Source organism: Aythya fuligula, chromosome 4 (genome assembly GCF_009819795.1).
Source record: "Aythya fuligula isolate bAytFul2 chromosome 4, bAytFul2.pri, whole genome shotgun sequence".
In the NCBI taxonomy this organism is placed as follows: domain Eukaryota; kingdom Metazoa; phylum Chordata; class Aves; order Anseriformes; family Anatidae; genus Aythya; species Aythya fuligula.
In genome coordinates this window covers 20,853,912-20,874,958 of record NC_045562.1, presented here as the reverse complement: position 1 = coordinate 20,874,958, position 21,047 = coordinate 20,853,912, and the positions used below count along the sequence as shown (strand labels likewise).

General features: G+C 40.3%; 1 protein-coding gene across 2 annotated transcripts in view; it reads left to right on the top strand.

Moving 5' to 3' along the window:
- Window positions 1-21,047, top strand: part of WWC2 (WW and C2 domain containing 2) — a 99,858-nt gene that overhangs the window by 18,179 nt on the left and 60,632 nt on the right. For both annotated transcript variants that reach the window (XM_032186397.1, XM_032186398.1), the window contains exon 2: window positions 16,028-16,137. In XM_032186397.1, coding sequence (XP_032042288.1) covers window positions 16,028-16,137 — 110 coding nt within the window. The remainder of the gene's footprint in view (window positions 1-16,027; window positions 16,138-21,047) is intronic.

Sequence of the window (21,047 nt, the reverse complement as noted above, 5' to 3'; positions counted from 1 at the left end):
CATGGTGAGATTTTTTTCCTTATATCCAGTCTGACCCTGCTGTTTCAGCTTCTGCCCGTTTGCTCTCATCCTCTCGCCATGCCCACCCATGTAAAGTGTCTGACACAAGTGTCTTAAATCCCTCACAGGCTGCAGTTGGGTCACCCTGAGCACTCTGTTCTCAGGGCTGGAGAAACCCCAGTCCCTCACATTCAGCTCGCTGCCCACCACGACCCCAGGGCTGCAGAGCAGCTCTCCAGCTGGTCAGTCCCAGACTGTAGTGTTGCAAGGGATTTTCCTTCCTGCGTTCAGTATCTAGCAGTTATCCTCGCTGAATTTCATACAGTTCCTGTTGGCCCGTTCCTACGGCCTTCTGAATGGTGATCATATCCCTGATGGTGTTGATTGTTGCCCCCAGTTTGGTGTCATCTGCAAGGCTGATGAGATTGGGCTTGGATGTCACCTCCAAATTGTGGATATAGATATTACGCAGGACAGATCCCTGCAATAATTCACTTCTTCCAGGTAGACTACAACCCACTGACCACTAGCTCAAAAGAAGGCCAGCCTGGGCTGCAGGCTCCTATTACAGGACTGGGACAGACAAAGAGAACTGGTGCTGCACTTCTGGTCAAAAAGTGGAGATTAGCTATGCCTTCCTGCTTTCAAACCAAAGTGGAACATATTCATGGAAACTTTGTATAAGAGGTACTGCTGAATTAATTTGTAACTTCAACTTCTGGGAGGTGCTCAAGGCCAGGCTGGATGGGGCTTTGGGCAACCTGGTGTGGTGGGAGGTGTCCCTGTCCGTGGCAGGGGGTTGGAGCTGGGTGGGCTTTAAGGTCCTTTCCAGCCCAAACCGTTCTGTGATTCCATGGCTAGGTTAGCATTTAGCTTTTACTGAAATCCAATATTGGCCATGTATTACTTGCTAAAAATGTGATTAATAACAATCTAAGAAATTTGGATTTAAAGCAACATTTTTGTATTTAAAATAAAATGCTTTGTGTGACCAACTCAACAGAAGCTAAAAAAAAAAAGAAAAAAAGTGTCTTAGGAAAAGCTCAATTGGTGTATTGACTCATAAACTATTAAATAACTAAATGCTTATTAAGTAAGAACACATTACAGGGACTTAAAAGATAACTTTTCCTGTAAGTTTGCAGTTTCTCGTGCTGTAGTGTTTATAGTGAGGCAGTTCAAATAATCCTTTCTAACGGGGGTCCTGTTTGAGGTGTATGTGCAAGGTCAAAGTATTTTTTTATTTTTTTAGTCCCAGTGGGGACAATTCTTCCTTTTAATCATTAAGATTTCTCCATTTTTTTTGTTCCTTTACATTGCCAAAGAATGAAGATTGTACCACACTTGTTTTAGCTATGCTAATATATTGGTAGCTATCTTGGATCAGGTATTAACTTTCCTTTGGTCATTAATACAGAGGTCAGCAGCTTTTGTGTATCTTTGTTGATTTTTTTTGTTTTTGTTTTTCTTTAAGCTTACTTTAAGATAAGGTACTGCATCTGACATGGTTTCTGTCCTTGGAATTCTAATTTCCAAAGCTAACAGCCTTAGGAAGTAAAAGAGTAACGGGTTTAATTCATATGTCTGCCAGAAGAGTGAATTCAGAACAAAAATTCCAATAACAAAGTGGTTGCGTATGGATTTCATGTTTATTATCACTGTGGAGCTACTTTTTGCATTTTTGTAAAGTCTGTTTTTGAAAGCAATTACAGTTTTGACTTCAAAATCCTGTGGCAGTGGGGTTCAACTATGACTTTGTTGTACACGACTTTGTTTTGAACCTGCTCTTCTGTAATTTCTGTTTGTGCCTCCTTCTAGTGTGAGATACAGAGAATAATTGCTGCCTGTTCCCTTCCTTGAATGCAATATTTCTGCTCTGTAAGCAACTTTCAAGATGAGTAATTGTAATCTGTTCAGTTACATATGCATTTTATACCCTGATTGTTATTGCCCATTTTTTTCCATATCTTCATCTGTGGTTTTATGTTATAGATGTGTGTGTGTGTGTGTGTGTGTGTGTGTGTGTACAGGGCTGTCAGCACTTAACGCTGTGTTAAAGTGTAATCACAGTAACTTTGTAGAAATTATATGATGATATTTTCTGTTTGGTTTTATACTCCTTTCCTAGTAACTTGTAAATGAGCTGTTTGGCTTTTTGAATTCTGCTAAATGTTAGGCTGCTGCAAAACCATCTACGAGAAGCTGGATGCCTTCTTCAGCAGTATTGGCAAACATAGTTAATGTCTCTTGCTCCAATTAAAAGTGATTCAGGATACAAGATCTCTTTGCTGATTTTTGTGTCTAACCTCTTTTTTTTTTTTTTTTCCCCTATTTGGCGTTTCTAAGTGTTAGCTTAAGCAATTAAATTTGAGAATATGCAAAATAACCTCCTGCTGGTCTCCCCATCTTCTTTCCCCTTCTCACATACACTTTCACCTTGAAAGACAGGATTGGTAAAACATTACTTTTACCTACTCATGGGAGTATTATGAATATAGTTTCGATGTGTGTACACTTGTTTGAAGAAATGATGGTAATTTACTCTGTGCTGGTAGGGACCACAGCCAGGGAATAGGTTTTAACATACTTGGTGATCTCTGAAGTAATTCCTTAACCTGGATTAGAATTATCTTTGTAAACCAGTGATGCAAACTGCTAACAAACTTGAAGGGAATGTTTCCACATGTAGAAAAGGTAGACAGCCCTATTCCAGTCTGGTAAGTAGAGCATTAGCTCTTCTGGCAGGTCCAGGTTGCCTTTTATAATGTCTCGCAGAATTCCTAAGCTATCTTTGCAAATTACTGCCTTGGAAGTATTTCCTCTGCTCTGAACAGCTGTGTGTGCCAAATATACTCAATAAAGAGGGATAAGGGGGTAGAGGAAAGGCTTCTAAGGGTTCTGTGTTTTTTTTTCCTTCCTTTTTTTTTTTTTGAATTTTGCCTTTCTAGGAACTGAAAAGCATATCTGACCTTGAAAGATGTTTAGTCAGTTTGACACGAGAGGTAAAAGCTGGTTTCTTTCTTTATTAAGCGGAGAGCCATGCTGAAGTAAATTGAGTATATGTAGTACTCCTGCTAGTGAGTACTAGAAAGTTTGTTGCATTTGTTTAAGGTTTTGGTATAGCAGTTTTTCTTTTTTTTTTTTTTTTTTTTTCCTTTTTGAAGGCAGTTTCTGGGAGTGGGTGTGCGGGAAGGAAGTCAGAGCAGAACACTTGGATGTTTCCTGTTATATAATCGCTGCATATTTCCCATTCCTCAAATCGTATTGCCAGTGGGAATAAATTTCATCTAAAGCTTGAATTCAATTAATATTGTGAATAAAGAATGTAAAACGGTAGAGGTGCTGAAGGAACTCTATTTTATTTAATGGAATACTATTTTGGGTGTGTCTTGAAATATACAGAGGAAGGCAGTTTAATTTCACTAAATGTATTGATAACTAGAATTAAGTTTTTATTATTAATTATATATATATATGATATTTTTCTTTATCAATAAGTTTTATATATTAGCATCGTTGGAAGGTGGGGTTAAGTGTAGGCCAGGGCATATATCTGAAACCTTGTTGTAACTGTGATTTTAGAGTACTGTGACACCTTGGCACCATGTATTTGTAAGTTGTGTGATTAGATTTGTGAGAAGCAAGCACGTTTGTCGCACTCCTTATTTATTATTTCAGTCATGCAGTTTCACTCTTTGGTCAGGCTATGGTGTCCAGGCTTCTCGGTCAGCTGCAGGGTCCCTCGCTCTGCTCTCATGGATGTAAAGGTTTTCTAGAGGCTGGCTTCTGTGGAACCATAGCCGAAATGATTTAAGGCAGCTTTCTGAACCATTTGCACCAAAGGTTGTCAGACTTTTTTGGTCTGTTATTAATACTAAGATGCAAACGTATTCCCCTCTCTTTCTTTGTAGTAGTGTGCTGCTTGCAGTTGTATAAAACCAGTGGTGTGTTTGTTCCTTTTCTGTGTAAACAATTGTGAGTCCATTTTAAAGACTGCTACTACTCTTGTAGCTTCTGGAAAGAGAGTTCACCAATGCCAGAGGTTGGCCAAGTGTCCTTGGTACTGTTAGAGCTAGGGCAGACTTCTTGCAGCAGGAGCTGCAGGGATACCATCAAGTACCTAATGCTTTCATGAGGTCTGCGGCAAAAATGGCTACAAACCAAGTGATTGGGTGAGAAGCTAGAAATACAGCCACGAAGAGCTTGGTATTGAGAATAATGGTTAGAGACGGTGTAGTCTCCCCTAGGGTGCAGTTCGTAGGTCTGTGTCTGAATTGCGGTGACCTTGGGCAGTTAACTCAAGTTCGCTCTTCCCTGCTCCTGGAATGATTGGTGTACTTGGCTGAAGTGCCTCGCGGTGCTGAAGTCGAATGTTTGTGAGGTTATTTGAGATGTTCAGATGGATGGGACTTTTCAAAAGGGCTTGTCACAGATTTAAGTTTCGTGCTACTGAAATTGGTAACACTCCCGCTGACTTCAGTGGGAGCAGAGTTAGGCGAAGGAGGGTGATAAATACCCTCTCCGTAAATCCAAAGGTTCCTTGTAGTGCAAGCATTCGTCTGCAAGAGGAGTGAAGGGGAGTTCACGGAACAACATTTTCAGGATTATTTTCTGTAGAGCTCATTTGGACAAGCGTGTATATGAAATTACAGAAAGGAAGAAAGGGAAAGGTTAAGGAGAAGGAAGATCTGTTAATGCTGACATTACTGTCACGATTGTTTTCTGGTTTGGACTGTTTCTTCATTGAGTTTCTCTCTCCCAGACTTAATTTTCATGCTGCAGTAACGTCCTGTCTTTAACCCTCCTGTGGTTAGCTATCTGCCAGGAAGTGTGCTTTTGATACTTACTGCCTGACATACCCAAGCTGATAAATCATCCAAAATAGCAAAATAAAAGTTGTAATCCTTTATAATAAGTGCATCTGTCTTGATTTATTCAGATAAAGTATTTCAGCCTGCGGTCATTTTCCTCCCATTGTTTGTTATATCATGCTTCGGTTAAATGGTAAGCTTTTGGGGACAGATGTTGCTTGGTTTTGCTTACAGAAGCTCTTGCAGAGTTTTAATTTCACAAACCAATGCTTGACTTTTTTTTTAGCATGTATTTCTAAGGTAATGTCTTCCCATTGTAGAGAAATAGTTTGGTAATATATGAAATGAGAAGTGAAGTGGGAGAAGCCAGGTGAAGGAAGCATTTCCAAGTCCAGTTTGCAGGTAGAGATTGTAAGATTGTTAACATTTAATCGAGCTAGAAAAGTATCATAGTGCATATGGCCTCAGATTAAAACTAATAGCTAATTTTCTTAACAGGGCTCTTGACAGACAACACGGTTTCCTTCTATCAACAGTGTACAAGCATGTATACCACTAACCTATAGCAACGCCGCACAGAGCAGCCGTTTCATAATGTCACTGCATTCGAGCTTTCCAGGGGAAAAGCTCAAAGGTCGTATCGCTGGTTTATGGCTGTGGAATTATCCCTGCGCGAGGGTATGGTTATCAGACATTCCTGGCATTCCAGGTGTCTAATATTATAGTGCTTACATGCCAGCACAGGACCAACTGCCGTGTCAAAGAAAGACGCAGGAGAAAACATGCGTGGCGTTACCCATTTCCACTCCTCCGCCCCCTGCTCCCCCACCCCATAGCCTTGCAAAATGTCCGCTTTGCATTGACCTTGGCAATGCTGAGGGGATAAACAAATCACCAGTAAAGTGATTTGATTGATTTTTTTTTTTTCCCCCTACAAAATATTGCTCATTCTCCTTTTCATTCTTTTTTTTTTTTTTTTTTCCAGTATCTTCTACTGCTAAAACAATGTAGCAAAACGTATAGCTGTGTTCCCTGTGTTTGTTTTTTTTTTTTTCTTTGCTGATGGTTATTGTTAAGTAGAAAGCAAAAAGCGTTTATCATAATCAAAAGGAAAAGGAAACAAAAATCCATGCCAGCAGGCAGTTTGACCTGGTCCTGTGAGCAGTGGGTGTGGGTCCCTTCCTTCCCAAAAGCATTCTTCCCCTTCTGGGTCTGGGCCATTCAGTCTGTGGGCCTTTTCAGAAGCACCTGTGAAGGGACAGGGCGAGCTGACATCGAGCTAATATTAACCCCTTGAGCACTGGGAAGAGGCAGTTCAGCTCTGTTTCATTGCTGCTGTAATGGATGCTCTGGCCGTCTGGAAGATGCACGTAGCATCTTATGGTAAGCTGGGCAGCAGCACGTTCCCTCTTACGTGCTTTCATGTGTGCCTGTGTGAGGAGGATATCAGTTCCCTGGCTGTTTGGTGGTGGGTGTTTTTTTTTTTCCATCCTTAACTTTTCTAATTTTGGGAATCTGGGGACAGGTAGGAAGTTTGAGCAATGAGGATATGCCTTTTTCAAAATAAAAGCACAGCAGTTCTTGTTCACAGACTGCAAGCACTGATGATGATTCTATAGGACACCTGCGAAACAGTGAAGTGAGGTAGGGAGGGATCTTTTGGGAAAACTGCATTCCATCATATAAAGATTGTGATTTATGTATTTCACAGCACTTTGGATTTGGTCTGGTTTGGTTTTATCCCTCCTAAGTTGCTTGGTGGGTGTCTTGGTTTTTAGTTTGGTTCACTACTTCTGCAGATTTTACTGGGCTTTCTAAGACAAAAACAAACAAATAAATAACCCCAAACCCAACTTTTTGTCTAAAGAGATAGCATTCATTCTGTAGTAGCTTTTCTTCAGTTATTTTTATTATCAGATTGTAATTTTCGAGACTTGATTTGCGCTGTTAAATTAAGCGGACTCATTCTTTGCAGATGTGAGTAGATATTTGTTTTAAAGAACTTGTTGCTCTCAGTGTGCTGTGCCTCCTATCTCTTAACTGCATAGGCTGCATTGTCCTATAGTGGTTCTCTTTGTAGTGGATATCTTATTGGAAACAAAGTGTGTGTTTGTTGTTGTTTTTTTGTTTGTTTGTTTGTTTTTTTAGAGTTTGTTTTTTGATATTATAGAAGTTCAGTAAAAGTGATGTGTAAACAAATTGAATTTAGGATTTTTTTCTGGTGGCAGGTTTTCAGGTAGGTTAGTTGGCTTGTTTTCATCCTTTTCCTGGCAGTTGAGCGTTTCTTGACCGAATTGGGAAGAGTAGTTACTGGAAAACATTGCAGGAATGGAGTACAGTTTCCTACAGCACTTAGTGCTCGTCTCCAAAGCCGTTGATGGTGAGGTACCAGCTTGTTTCTAAGCAGTAGGCACTGAACACTGAGCGGCTGTGTGCCATGGTACAGCGTACGGAACTGAGTTGGTCTTCAGGAAGGCCTTTTGGCAGTAACAGCCCGCACAGATAATGGGCTGCCACGGCCATTTCACATGGTAGTGCTAATGTAACCGCGGCTCTGAAGGGCTCTCTAAATGAGAACTAAGAAAGACACCATTCAGCACACTGCCCTTTTCAGCAAAGCATTTCAAAACAGCCTTGAGTACTTTGCCTAAATTATAGAGAAGAAACCATTTATTCAGTACTCTAAAAAAGATTTAAAAAAACAACAACAAAAACCTATGAGGAAGGAAAAAGATTGTTTAGTTTCTTTCTGATCTTTGTACGCTGCCTGAACACAATATTCTGTTGACCTGGGCTGCTGGCTAGCTAGACAAGTCTTTTAATGGAAACTCTATTTTTCTAAGCCTTACTTAGGTTCCCTCAAACATTTTTGCATGTCGTCTAGTCCTATCTACGCAAATCCATAACTGGCTTGTAATACAGGAGATGTCATTGTAAACCACTGTCAGAATGAATTCAGTACTGGAGCAAAGTGCTTGAGCTTGTAAAACACTTGGGAGAGCTGTTACCCCAATAATACATCCCCAGATATTGTCCAGCCGCTGCTGCAAGGTGGTGAACTTACTTATTCATGTCTCTTAGTATAAGCGCTTACCTGTGTGTGTGTCCGTTTTTATTTACCAAAAAAAACCCTCTAAAACACAAAAAAATACATTTCTTTAGGGCCTACTTGCTGTCATAAGTATTTGGGGGTTTAAAGGAATTATAAGATAGAAATTGCAAGCTATTAAAAATGGTACTGTACCTGTATGGTGTTTTGAAAACTAGAGTCATCTCCCAGTTATCGCAGGTTTCCATTCTTTGTATACAAATTTGACTGTTTTACTCATCCTTGTATTATCTAGGAACAAAAGGATCTGAGATCTGGAAAATGAGAGAAAATGTTCAGTGTATGCCAGAAATACCTGCTGATGGAATTAGTAAGTCTTTTTCAGCTAAATGCACACAACTGCCCTGTGACTTTATTCTCTGCAGTTAGTTTGAGTATGCAGCTGTGGTACAAGCAAAGACAAAGGCATGGTGGTGCTCTCAAGGTACTGCTGGCAGCTACGTGTACAGGTGAGGTGTGAGGCTAGGAACCTTTATGTGCCTATACTGATGTATGCATGCAGCTGTAACGCTGAACAGGCTAATGGTGCACATGCTGTGGTGGCTGTAGGCATAAATCAGCATTATCTGGTATTACTGAGATCTTTTCATAATTAAAGAATGGGATGGCATTTAGTTTGAACTATTCTTATTAATTCTGTATTGGTGAAGAAAAGGTAACATGTATGTTAATGTCCACTGAAAAATGATTGTACAAATCTCGTGAGCAAGACAAACAAGACTCTTGACCCTCTGATATTTAAGGACTATAATAAAACAGGGGCTGCCAGCATGCTAGCCCGTGTTTAACATATTCTCATGTCATGCTGATGTTCGCTGAATTACTCTTTCAAAATAATACCTGTAATGAACTAGTGGTTTATCTTAATAACACCCTTGTTAAAAGAGAATGTACCTAAGCGATACAGAGTTTGTACATAACGTCTTGGCCTGATATCTGAATGGGAGGGACTGTTGTGTTAAGAACGCGGTGTTTAGAAACTAAAATCCTGTCAACAGAACCATGAATGAGATTTGGGAGAGAGAAATTGTGGAGCAGTGTTGGCTAGTTTGTAGACATGAATGATCAAAGAAAATAGTGAAAAGAGTGGTTTATGAGCATGCAAATTCTGCCACTTTCTGCAGGTAAACAGTCCAGTTACTACTTCTTAAAGTTAGGGAGCTGACAACAGAAAGTAAGCTTGTTTTGTTGCAGCTTCAGCCAGTAATTTGTAGAAGAGAAAATTGTCTTCCTGATGTAATGTAACTTCTTTGCTGTCAGTGGATACAGACCTCAGCCATAGTAAGCCTCAGTGCTCCCTTCCTAACCCTATGTCGTGGTTCCGCTCGAGTGGGCAGCCGAGCTCCACCACAGCCGCTCTCTCACTCCCCCTCCTCAAAGAGGAATGGGGAGAAAATATGTGAAAAGGGCTCAAGGATTGAGATAAGGACGAGAAAATCACGCAATAATTATTGTAACGGGCAAAACAGACTCGGCATAAGGAGATAGTAAGATTTATTGCCTACAACTAACAAGCGAGAGAAGTGAGAAAACAAAGGAAAAAAAAAAACAAAAGCACCTTCTCCCCCCATCCACCCTTTTCCACCTCCTCCCCCCGAGCGGCGCAGGGGAACGGGGAATGGGGGTTATGGTCAGTCTACAGCACTTCTTCTCTGCCGCTCCTTCTCGGTCACTCTCGTCCCCTGTGCTGTGGGGTCCCACCCACGGGATGCAGTCCTTGATGAACTGATCCGGCGTGGGCTTCCCACAGGCAGCAGCTCTTCCAGAACTGCTCCAGATATGGGTCCGTACCACGGGGTCCATCCCTCAGGAGAAAACTGCTCCAACCTGGCTCCCCTACGGGCAGCAGCTCCTGCCAGATCACCTGCTCCTGCGTGGGCTCCTCTCCACGGGCTACAGGTCCGGCCCGGAATCTGCTCCGGCAGGGGTCTTCCACAGGCGGCAGCCTCCGTCGGTGCAGGGCCACCTGCTCCACCGTGGTCTCCTCCACGGGCTGCAGCGTGGAACCCTGCTCCACTGTGGTACTCCATGGGCTGCAGGGGGACATCCTGCTTCACCATGGTCCTCACCACAGGCCGCAGGGGACTTCTGCTCCGGCGCCTGGAGCACCTCTCCCCCTCCTTCTACACTGACCTTGGTGCAAGGCTGTTCTCCCACTCCCTTGACTCTCCCGGCTGCTGTGTGGCGCAGCGTTTTTTCCCTGTCTTAAATATGCTCTCACAGAGGCGCAAAACATCATCGCTTATTGGCTCGGATCTGGAAAACAATGGGGCCCTTCCCAAACATGGGGCAGCTTCTAGATCTTTCTCACAGAAACCACCCCTATGGCTCCCTGCTACCAAAACCTTGCCACGTAAACCCACTACACCCTATCATGGAGATACAGTGTGGTCTCCTGCAGTGCTGTATACAGTCTGCTACCTGGACAGTACTGCTAAGTATTCGTCCTGCTTAAATTTAGTCACCTTGCTTTGGGTCAGGAGCCTCACATTTAGATGATTTCCACAGCCAGGTAGAAAAAGAGGGAAACCTTCAGAGTGTTATTCATTCTCAGTCTAAGTAGATGTGCTGAATTAGTCTCCATAGGGAACATAAATGAGTAATTCAGGTTAGATAACGAACTCTTAAAGTTGATGGGATGAATTGCACCCTTGAGTTTTATATAAGAAATCTATCTTGGGTGCCTGAAGTGAGTAAAATCCATGTCTGGCAGCATATTTGGAATGGGAATAGAAGGTTTATAGATCTTTTGAATTCATAATGGTTGTAGCGTTAGAAAGCTGGTTAAGAGTTTAATTGATTTTAACTTTTAATTTTAACAATTGATGTAACTTGAGCACTAAATTAGGAGTTCTAGTAAAGAATTTGAACACTTCTCTTTCTCTATACATTCCTTTGCCTGATGAGTTCATTTAAATATTTACATTTGAGCTACTGCATGAAAATAAGAATGGAATATTTTCAGTTGTGTTTTTGCGAAGTAAGTAAGAAAGTAACTGACGTTGATCATATATGCTTGTATTCTGTGTCCTTGTGCTGACTGGAAGTATTTGCGGTGGTGTTAACCGCTGTATTGTGTGGCTGGTAGGTCACCTGTACACCCTTTTGTAAGTTAAGTGAGGCAGGTTCCAGGTAAGTGTGCATGTGTCATTCCGTCTTTGGGGTTCTTCGCTTATGTTTTAATAGATGTACCTTAAAGTTTTGTCTTCTCAGTTCATAGAGTGTGGAGGAGTTGTGTTTTTCAGAACAGTTGGTAATCTCTTTTAAAAAGAAAGTAATAGAGAGTCCTGCATTGTAAGAGAAATGTGCAATGTACATTGTTATATAGCAGTCGGTGTACAAGAATGAATGGGTATGAAATTTAATCTGTGTAACACTTCAGATAAGTGTCATGCTAGATCTTGCTGCAAGGCAAAGCACGTGAGGGCATTTTGGGTAGGGGATAATTGGGATTTGAAGAAAGTTTTCAAATGCATGTTGAAATTGCTACAGAAGTTGAGCATTGACCCTAGTTATAATTGAATTCAAACCCCCGAGTCTTGACTGTAGGTCAAGCATTGCACAACAAAGGAGGTATTCTTGGAAGTCATTTTGAAAGAGATTAGGATGAACCTGTTCATAGTTCTCGGGTATCTTTTATGCACCTCTTACCAACCTGCATTTTTCTCCTTTCTAATTGAGGAAGAGAAGAGTCTTGGATTTGTTTCTTTTTTGTCATCCTCCTTCAGTTTTCTGAGATGTGCCTTCTTACTTTTCTCTCTTCCCCTCATGCTTTATCACATTTATTATAAATTGCATTGCATCAGTCTAAGCAAAACATCTCAAGCTTTACTCATGTAGTCCTTGCTTATATGGGTAACATCAGCACTTGAAATATGCTAAGGAAGTTAGATGAATTTAGAAGGGAGCAAAGACCAAATTCTGGAGTTTCCTGTTGATAAAGTAGAGTCCTAATCATAATATGGGTAATTTCTGCTTCAGTGTTGTGACTTCATCCTGAAGAGATCTTGGAGAGAAATGAAGTCAGAGAAGGGATGCAGCAGAATGCATTATTCTTGTATCAAATAACACATGGAAATGTTTTTGTGCATACACATACGCATACCCTTTTGAAGAATATGCACACTGATCATCAAGAAAGTGTGAAATACCATGGGTTGCCTGTATCTTGGCAGAAAGACAGCATTTACTGCTACATGTAGTAAATTTCTCATTTTTTTTGTGGCTTTCCTAGGAATAGACGCTTCTTGTGGTATGCACCCACTGCTTGTTCTCTCAGTCCTTGGAGCACTCTTCAAAACATAGGCTGAAATGGCAGCATTGCAGTAGCATGGGGTTGAGTAGAAAAAAAATTGCTATTTATGAGTTTAAGGTTAATGAAGTAGACTTCATTTGGACAGAATTCTAAAAAGGATCAATAAATAAATAAAAATATTGTCCATAGGCGGGAATACTCGAGTTTAATGAATATGCATTTAAAAAACCTTCTGTTAACTGATTCAGCTTCACAGTACGCTAACTGTGGACTTTAAGTCATCCTTGTCTGAGTATTGGCATTCTTTCAGGAACATGTAAATTGATAACCACAAACCGAAGAAGTATTGCAAACTACTACCTTGGAATATCAGTGCCCTGAGACGCAGCACTTAATCCTCTATTATGGTGCAATAAACCTCATTTTTCTTGGGTCATGGTTAATGAATGTAATGGCAGTCCGTCCATCAGCTGTTATTATGTCACAGATAATGATCTCCACGCAGGCAAGATTCCTGCAGCCCCTGCTCTCAGGTATTATTTCCTTCCCAGTTACATCTCATAACTACCTCGTAACTCTTTGCTTTCAACTTCTGTCTTCCAGATTTTCTCTTGCATTTTATTTGTCATCATGTCATATTAATCTCATCCGTTTGCCATATGTATTTTGAAAGTAAATAGTATTTATATGGGGACAGTTTTGAGGGCTCGAACCAGCCCCCTATCTCCTTGTGCTGATTGCTGCTTCATCATGAAAAGTGTCTGGCTCAAAAATCTTGTGCTATTAAAAGACTCTGGAACAAACGAGAGAACCACGGGGATGTAACACTCTTAGATAGTTATGATCTTGTTATATACAAACCTGCCCAAGTTTTAAAAACGTACTCAGGAGCAGTTCTGATGTAGCTTGGATGTGACAGCTGTGATGGCCAAGCATGATCCCGAAGAAAAGAATCTGTCTGGCACTATCTGGACTTTGCTGCTTCTGCCTCCCTCTTCTTTTCTTTGAGGTCTACAGTGGGTCACTTGAGTAGTACTTTTCCACAGTTTTTTTTTGTTTTTTTTTTTTTTTTTTTTTTTGTTGTTTTTTTTTTGTTTGTTTTTTGTTTTTGTTTTTTGTTTTGTTTTTTTGTTTTTTTTTTTAATCACATTAATTTATGGAGAGTGGGAAGAGACGGTGGCTGCTATTCATTCTCACGGTGTCCGATTTCTGAAAGGTGATAACACCTGGGCACTACATCCATATGGCCAGAGTGGTCTGTGCAGCTCCAAACTGCAGAATGAGCTCTAACAATAAGAAGTCAGTATTTGATTAAAAATAAAATTGGCGAGGAGTGCAGATGAAAAGCCAGGATATTACTGGGAATATATCCTTCCTGTAGAGGTGGTTTAGAAGTCACAACTTCTGATTGTTGCTAGCTGTGTTGTGTGTCTTTGGTGAAAGTATTAAATGCTTGTACAGAGTTTTAAGTGAATTTATTAGAAAGACCATCTGTGCATGTTTATGCAAGTTTGCTATGATCCCCACTCTGCGATATTGTGTTTCAAATATTTGTACTCCTTAAATCAAAATGCAAATCTTGCAGTTCAATGCTATAACATTAAAGCTAAGGATGAAGCTGATTATTTATTTATTTATTTATGTTCAGTGTAAGAAATGTTTTATGAAAATCCACATCTGTAATGCAATTCAAGGCAGGACTTTCTTCGCAGCATGCTGCTCCCGCATAGCTGGCACAGGTCCACACGACTAACCGGCCGCGCTGAAGGGCTCTTGCTTTCATGCCATTGATGTTTCCTCTGAGTAACAGCCTGGGAACTCTTTATCACAGGTACCTGGTGTTCAGTCCGCTGCATGCTGTGGACAGCCTGACTGAAGCCACGATTGTATTATCCCAGCTTTCAAAGGCTTCCCCTGCTTTCCTAAGATCCCTCTCTTTCTGTCTAGCTGTTGCTATTTGCAAACAAGGCAGTAAGCTTTGCTGTGATGCTGGTAACCGCTAATGGTAGCGTTTGGGCAGGTGCACTTGATCTGGCAGGGCAGCTGGTAACCCCAGCAGCTTGCAGCTTTTTCCTGTAGAAGAGTTGCTCCTGGACTGTGGCAAGGCAGAATGCGGTGGGTTACGACAGAGAAGAAGGAAAACAGGTACTACAGAAGCTACGTCTTTTCACAGTGCTGTGAAAAGTGGCAGTGGCTGGCCATTCTTGTGGATAACCTCTCCTAATAAACTTCTCTCACTGCTCTCTTGTGCTGTTTATAGTCTGTAGTGATCCAGATGTAATTTCACATTGGCGTTTTCACCTGAGTTTTGTCATAGTTTTCAGTGTGTTTAGTGGTTTTGCACAGCAGTTTGTAAGTGGCAATAAATTAGCAAACTTGCTTTGTGTTTGCTTTCTTTTGTTTGTCAAAAAAGTATCAGTGACTTTCATGGGATTACATTTTAAACTTTAGAGAAATACAAAAACATAGATCCATGGTTGCAATTTAAGAAAAAAAAATCTGTCTACTCTGCAGAAATTTTGAAGTATTAGAGCTTGGTTATTTGTAATTTCTACATTCCTAATTTGCAGGAGCAAAGTATTGCCCTACTTTAAGAATTGATAGGTCAAATCCATCAATATTTTTTTCTGTGGGACAGTAATTATGAAATCAGAACTATGCTCAGCTACATGAAGAACTTAGTTCAGTAGCTTTTAAAAGTATTTTCTCTGTAGTGTTTTCTGCACAAAAAAGCCCTTTCGTTTTGTAGCAGGTAAAACATGCCAATCTTCTCTCTGCCATTCCTCACAAAAAGTGTTGATAAACTGATTTCTTTTGGAAAATTTGGAAATTTGCAAATAATTATTAAAAAAAATACTAACCCCAAAAATCCCAATGTGAATTAGATGGTTAACTTTTTATTTATTTGGAATTTTCATGATGAGATGAAAGCTTCGGTGAGCAAAGGAGGTGATACTTGTGTGTCCCACAAACTGCGCTTGGTAATCCTAGTGTCAGGATTTTTATTTTAAATTCTGAGTATGTACTAACGTTACAGTGATAATCTTAAATCTTTTGTTTTTCCTATTAAATATATCAGTAAGTGACATGGCTGTGGTTTTATCAACAGGAAACTCAATAGTCATTTCTTTCCCCTAAACCAGCAATAACATGATGATGCAAAGCTTTGCTCAGCCCCAGTTGGAAAAAAATGCATGTATTATTGTTACCAAACTATTTCTTGTTGCAAATAGGTTTTTAAAATGAAAAACTTTAATTATCTATCTTCCTAAAAAGGATCCAGGTGAACATCGGAATGTCCATTGAATGTTACTTATGTCTATTCTATGCACTCTTTCTCCAAACTGCTGCTAATTTTGTTCAAGTACATGGGTTGGTTAAGTGCTGCTAGCAGTATCTTAGATGGTTATATTTTCTTTTCTGTGTTTTCTGGCTACACTTGTTAGAAAAGATGACCTTGAAATCCAGTGTTGTCATCACAGTCTCAAGGTTGAAGGGTCCAGTTCTTCTGAGGACAAATTGGGATGTAGATTGTTCTTTTACAAGCTATTGGTTGTTGTTTAATTTTGAACTGTCAAATGTGAAAGATGTTGCAATGAATTTCTCACTTGAGTACCTGTGCTGGAAAATGTTTGCAATAATTTATGTTATGTTCTTGGAGTTAATGAATTCATAAGGATGGAGTAGGGGGAAAAGAATCAAGAGCCTAAACTGTAAGGGGGGGCTGAGGGATAGCTCTCCTTACTCCGTATTGTCATTCTTTAGCTTTTGTCACAATAGGAATTCATACAAATAACAAACATGTAGGGAAGAGAGAGAACCTATACCTTGAACTTGTTTCTTTTTCTATAGGTTAACGAAACCCTTGTCGTTTGCGGATTGTGTTGGGGATGAACTGCCATGGGGATGGGAAGCTGCATATGATCCTCAGATTGGTGTGTACTATATCGATCACATCAACCGTAAGTATTTTTCAGTTTGCCATATTGATTTTATAAGAAGGCTTATCACAATTAGACTTTCCTGAGAAGCTCCTGAAGTGTAACTAGGAGTAGGAAAAGATTTCTTATATGGTGGTTTTACTCTGCTGGGCAGCCAAACTCTACCACAGCCAGTTTCTCAAAGGGAAAGGGGTACAGAATGAAGCCATCAGGAGCTGGCTTTTATCTGACATAGGGCAGCTTCTGGACTTGTCTCACAGAAGCCAGCCCTGCAGCCCCCCTGCTACCAAAATCTTACCACGTAAACCCAATATAGAATTGTAGTTACAGTAATGATTCAACATGTTCAATAATCAAATTATCACGTTGCTATGCCTGGTTTGGGAATGGTTGCAAGACTACTCTCAGTTATTCACAATTATTCACTCTTAATCATTTTCTGTGGAAGAAGTCCATGTAATGTATGGTAAATAAAGATGGTTTACATCTGTTGGTACCTGTAAAGTGTAGGATGTTGGATGGCTATTACATATTCAGCAATGCACACTGGTGGGTCTGAGTATAGTCAGACATGAGTAACCGAAAACTGGCTTCAGTCAGACTACTGAAAGGAGCTATGTAGAACAGGCAGTATGGAGTGGGGGGGGTAATTTGCAATTTGTATGTGTGGTCTGGCACATGTATTGTAGTTTTAAGAATGTTGTAGAATACAGTTCAAGCTATAAATAATGCTGTATCTTGTAGTAATAGGAAAGGGAATGGGGATCAAAATGCTAGGGAAAAATTGACCTTTGGTATATCATTATTGGCTTCAGAAGGCTTACAAGCAAATCTGTTGCAGAATGACTACATCTTCTTCTACATATACTTTTAATTGCATAGGAGCTATAGCTAAAGCATACAAAACTACAGCAAAAAAATTTGAAATGCAATCCATGTTAAACTTAGCCAAATGAATACATTACTGAAAGCATTTCTGTCTTCTTTTTATGTCTTCATTAGTCCATCCTAACTGATACCTTTCTCTCTTTTCTTAGAAATGCTCTTTTATAACATAATAGAAAGGATTCAATTTAAAATACCTGAGTGTAAGTGCCTGTGTATGTGCTAGCAGTGCTGTGTACTTAAAGAATAGTAAGGTGCCTCTGCCTGTGGTGGTTTTACCCTGCTGAGCTCCACTGCAGCTGATCTCTCACTTCTGCTCCTCAAAGGAAAAAGGGGAGAAAATACAATGGAAAGGGCTCAAGAGTTGAGATAAGGAAAGGGAGATTGCTCACCAGTTACCACCATGGGCAAAACAGACTCACTGTAGGGAGATTAATAAAATTTATTGCGTATCACTAGCGGACTAGCACGCTGAGAAACTAAAAGCAAACTAAAAACACCTTCCCCCATCCACCCTCCTCTATGTCCTCCCCCTGAGTGGCACACGGGAATGGGGAATGGGGGCAGTGGTCAGTCCCTGCAGCTTCATTTGCACCACTCCTTCATGGTCCCTCCCTGTCCCTGCTCCCTGTGGGGTCCCTCCCACGGGATGCCGTCCTTCCCGAACTGATCCTGCAGGGGCTGCCCATGGGCAGCAGCTCCTCAAGAACTGCTCCCACATGGCTCCGTACCACGGGGTCCATCCCCCAGGAGCAAACTGCTCCATGTGGGACCCATGGGCTGCAGGGGGACAGCCTGCTCCACCAGGGGCCTCTCCACAGGCCACAGGGGAACTGCTGCTGCATGCCTGGAGCACCTCCTGCCCTCCTGCTGCAGTGACCTGGAGGTCTGCAGGGCTGTCTGTTAGATTTTCTCGCTCTCCCAGCTGCTGTTGCACAGCAGTTTTTTTCCCTTTCTTAGCTCTGCTGTCCCAGAGGCCCAACCAGGGTTGCTCCCTGGCTTGGCTGTGGTCAGCGGCAGGTCCCTTTTGGAGTTGGATCTGATCTGACATGGGGCAGCTGCTGGGCTTTGCTCACAGAGGCTGGTGAGAGGTTGTCTTCAGAAACAGCCTCCTCTTCAGCTTTCACCCAGCGGCATCTCAGATGCACGTGCAAGTGAATCAAGCCCAAGATGTCTAAACCGCTATTGTAGTCGATAGCTATGTAATTAGTATAGCTGGTATAAAGAACAGTGCGATCTAAATGACTGCTTGGGTGTTTGCTTTGACGTTGAGCTGATTTAAGCTCCTTTGGTTGGTTTGGACTGGAGCTCTGATAAATAGAATGGGGCATTAGACATCTGCTATGCTTGTTGAACACCTGCAGGTAGACCCCTAATCATAATCTCGAACTGAATCCCATCCAGTAACCTCTTTTGGGGTTTTATAGTCCTATTTTATCAGAATAACAATGAGAGACCACTGATCTTACATGTATTAAACATTTCTGAACTTAAATAAATAAATGAGGACATACTTGACTGAATTTAGAAGATGAAAAAAGAAAAGGATTTGCTTCTGAATCCAAATGCTATTACAAGATGAAACTTGTCTTATTATAAAACTTAGGCTGTAAAGCAGGTAATCAATGTTTTGGTGTGCTCAGAAAGTGCTTTCAGATCACTGCTCTGATAATCATGCTCTTTTATTCTATACATGTTCAAAATATTTAATCACCTCTAAAAATGTCAGTCTTACAGGGTTTTTTGTTTGTTTGTTTTAGAAATGAGCGTTTTTAGATTTTTTTTTTTTTGTCTGTTTAAATGCTATTTCTGTGCATTGACTGTGACTTCTTGAGTGTTAGAAGTTTCTCATGGGTTAAAGTTCTGTTTCACACATGTAAAGAGTTCAGGCCTGGACAGCATTGTCTTGGAGTTATGTTGAAAATAGTATATACCACAAACAGTAATGCTTCCACATAAGAGAGAAGAATAGTGTATGTATATCCATCTGAATATGGTCGTCTTTCTGAGGCTAGTAGAAACAAGTGTGATTAGCTGGGTTTCTTTATATTAATATATTAATATAAATATATTAATTAATAATATATTAATATATAAAATATATATTAATATATATGATGGATGATAAGTGGTGTAGTTTGGGCCTTGGTGTGGTTAAACTGTTTTCCATCCAGTGTTTGGCAGAGTATTTGGTTCCTGTTTTATTAATACAGGTTCATTTATAGCAATTTTAGTGAAAATTATTATTTTGTAAAACAAAACTATGTTTTATTTTTGTGCACTGTATTTTGCAATGTTTGGGTGAGGATTACTCAAATTGCTGGGCAGTAAGCTGCCTCAGGGTCTTCTAAGCGGGTCTAATGTGCCAAATGTGGACATTTGAACTTTTACTTCATCTTACTGGAGTGCAACATACTGTTTTGATATTATTGACATCTCTACTATGGAGCTCCTGCTTACTGCTTTATTAATGTCATAATTCAGATGTGTTGGATATGCTTTGTGGTTTTGAACTGGTAAAATTGTGTGTCAGGCCAGTGGACATGTTAGAAGACTCTCCTTCTTTTAACTGTATCAATTCCCATTTTGTTAATTCTTTTAGTGGACGAAGAAATTCAGTGAGGGAGAAAAACAAACTGCATCCACTGCTAGGAGGAAGACCAAATGGGCAGATGTAGGTTTCAGGTTATCCACAGAAGTTGGAGCAACAGTAGTAAAACTGGCCAATCTTGTTAGGTTTCCTCAATCAAAACCATTAAACCATGAGCAGCAGGATGGATCTTAGTGGGGGGGGGGGGGGGGGAAAGTAAACGGTTTTACTTCTGGTTGTTCCCTCCTCTTCTGTTAAAAACTTAAGGCTGAAAGTTTCAATGGTGGAATTTCCATTAGTACACGTTGCTAGACTTAGTCTCATCTTTTTGAAGATGGATAGAGCCAAAAGTCCCGTTGATTTCAAGAAAGAAGTGCTAGGCTGGAATTTGCAATGTTATAAAAAAAAAATCTGCCAAATTTATATAATGAAAGATTAAATTCTTCAAATATTCATATCAATAGATCTTAAAATAAAACCTTGTAAATATTTTCCCCACCTGTGTGATTACCTGTCCTAGTCCTTTACCTTCCCTTCTCCCATACAAACCCAAGAAAACCCTTAATTGCCAGTGGTAACTCAATTTCTCCTCCAAAGAGGGGTAAGAGTTGGCTGCGAGCAGTCTGCGATCGTAAACACTCCTTCAAACTTGAGGAACTGCGCATTTGGTGTCAATATGTTTAAGTATAATTTGGTTTTATTATCATCACACATTTTGTGTGTTTTTATATATTTCCGTGGAGTTCTTTTCAAATACAATTTTCTTCTAGCTCTTTGTGATTGCCTTAGAGCTTTCTCATGATCCTCTCTGATGATGTAACCCACTTTGAGAAACACTGACTGAGGTCATTACTTTATGAATATATTACCCCAATTAGGAGTCTTAATGTGATACTTCCAGCCTCAAGGGAGACCAGATTACAGGCCATCTGTCACAGCAGAACATGCTTGCATATGATGTGGGTAGCTAATACCATAAGAAACTAAATGCTTAACCTGTGGTTCAGTAGCACCCTTTGTTAGAGGGCTGACTGAAGGGATATTATCTGGTGATCAGGGACTGAGGAGTTCCTTTTGCACAGGATCCTTCTTGCTGTGGTTTGGGAGAGATCAGAGATTTTTTATCTTGTGCTGTTCACACTTAAAATTTTTGTTACCCATGTGTATTTGTATTCAGCCACTTTAGATGTCTAATTTGCTAACATTCACTAATTTTGCTAAATAATATGGTTAGGAACTCACAGCAATACAAAAAATAACACTAACCTATTATTCTGCTTAATTTCATATATCTGCAAGCAAAGATGTCACTTCCACATTTTTCCAGTTTTTTTTTTCCTGCAGGTTTTCCATCATCAGACTCCAAGTGGCTAAGGTGCAAACGTTTGTGCTCATAAAGATTGGATTTGCAAACACTTTTAAGCTGATAGAATCTCTGAAAGAATTGGTCCGGCTC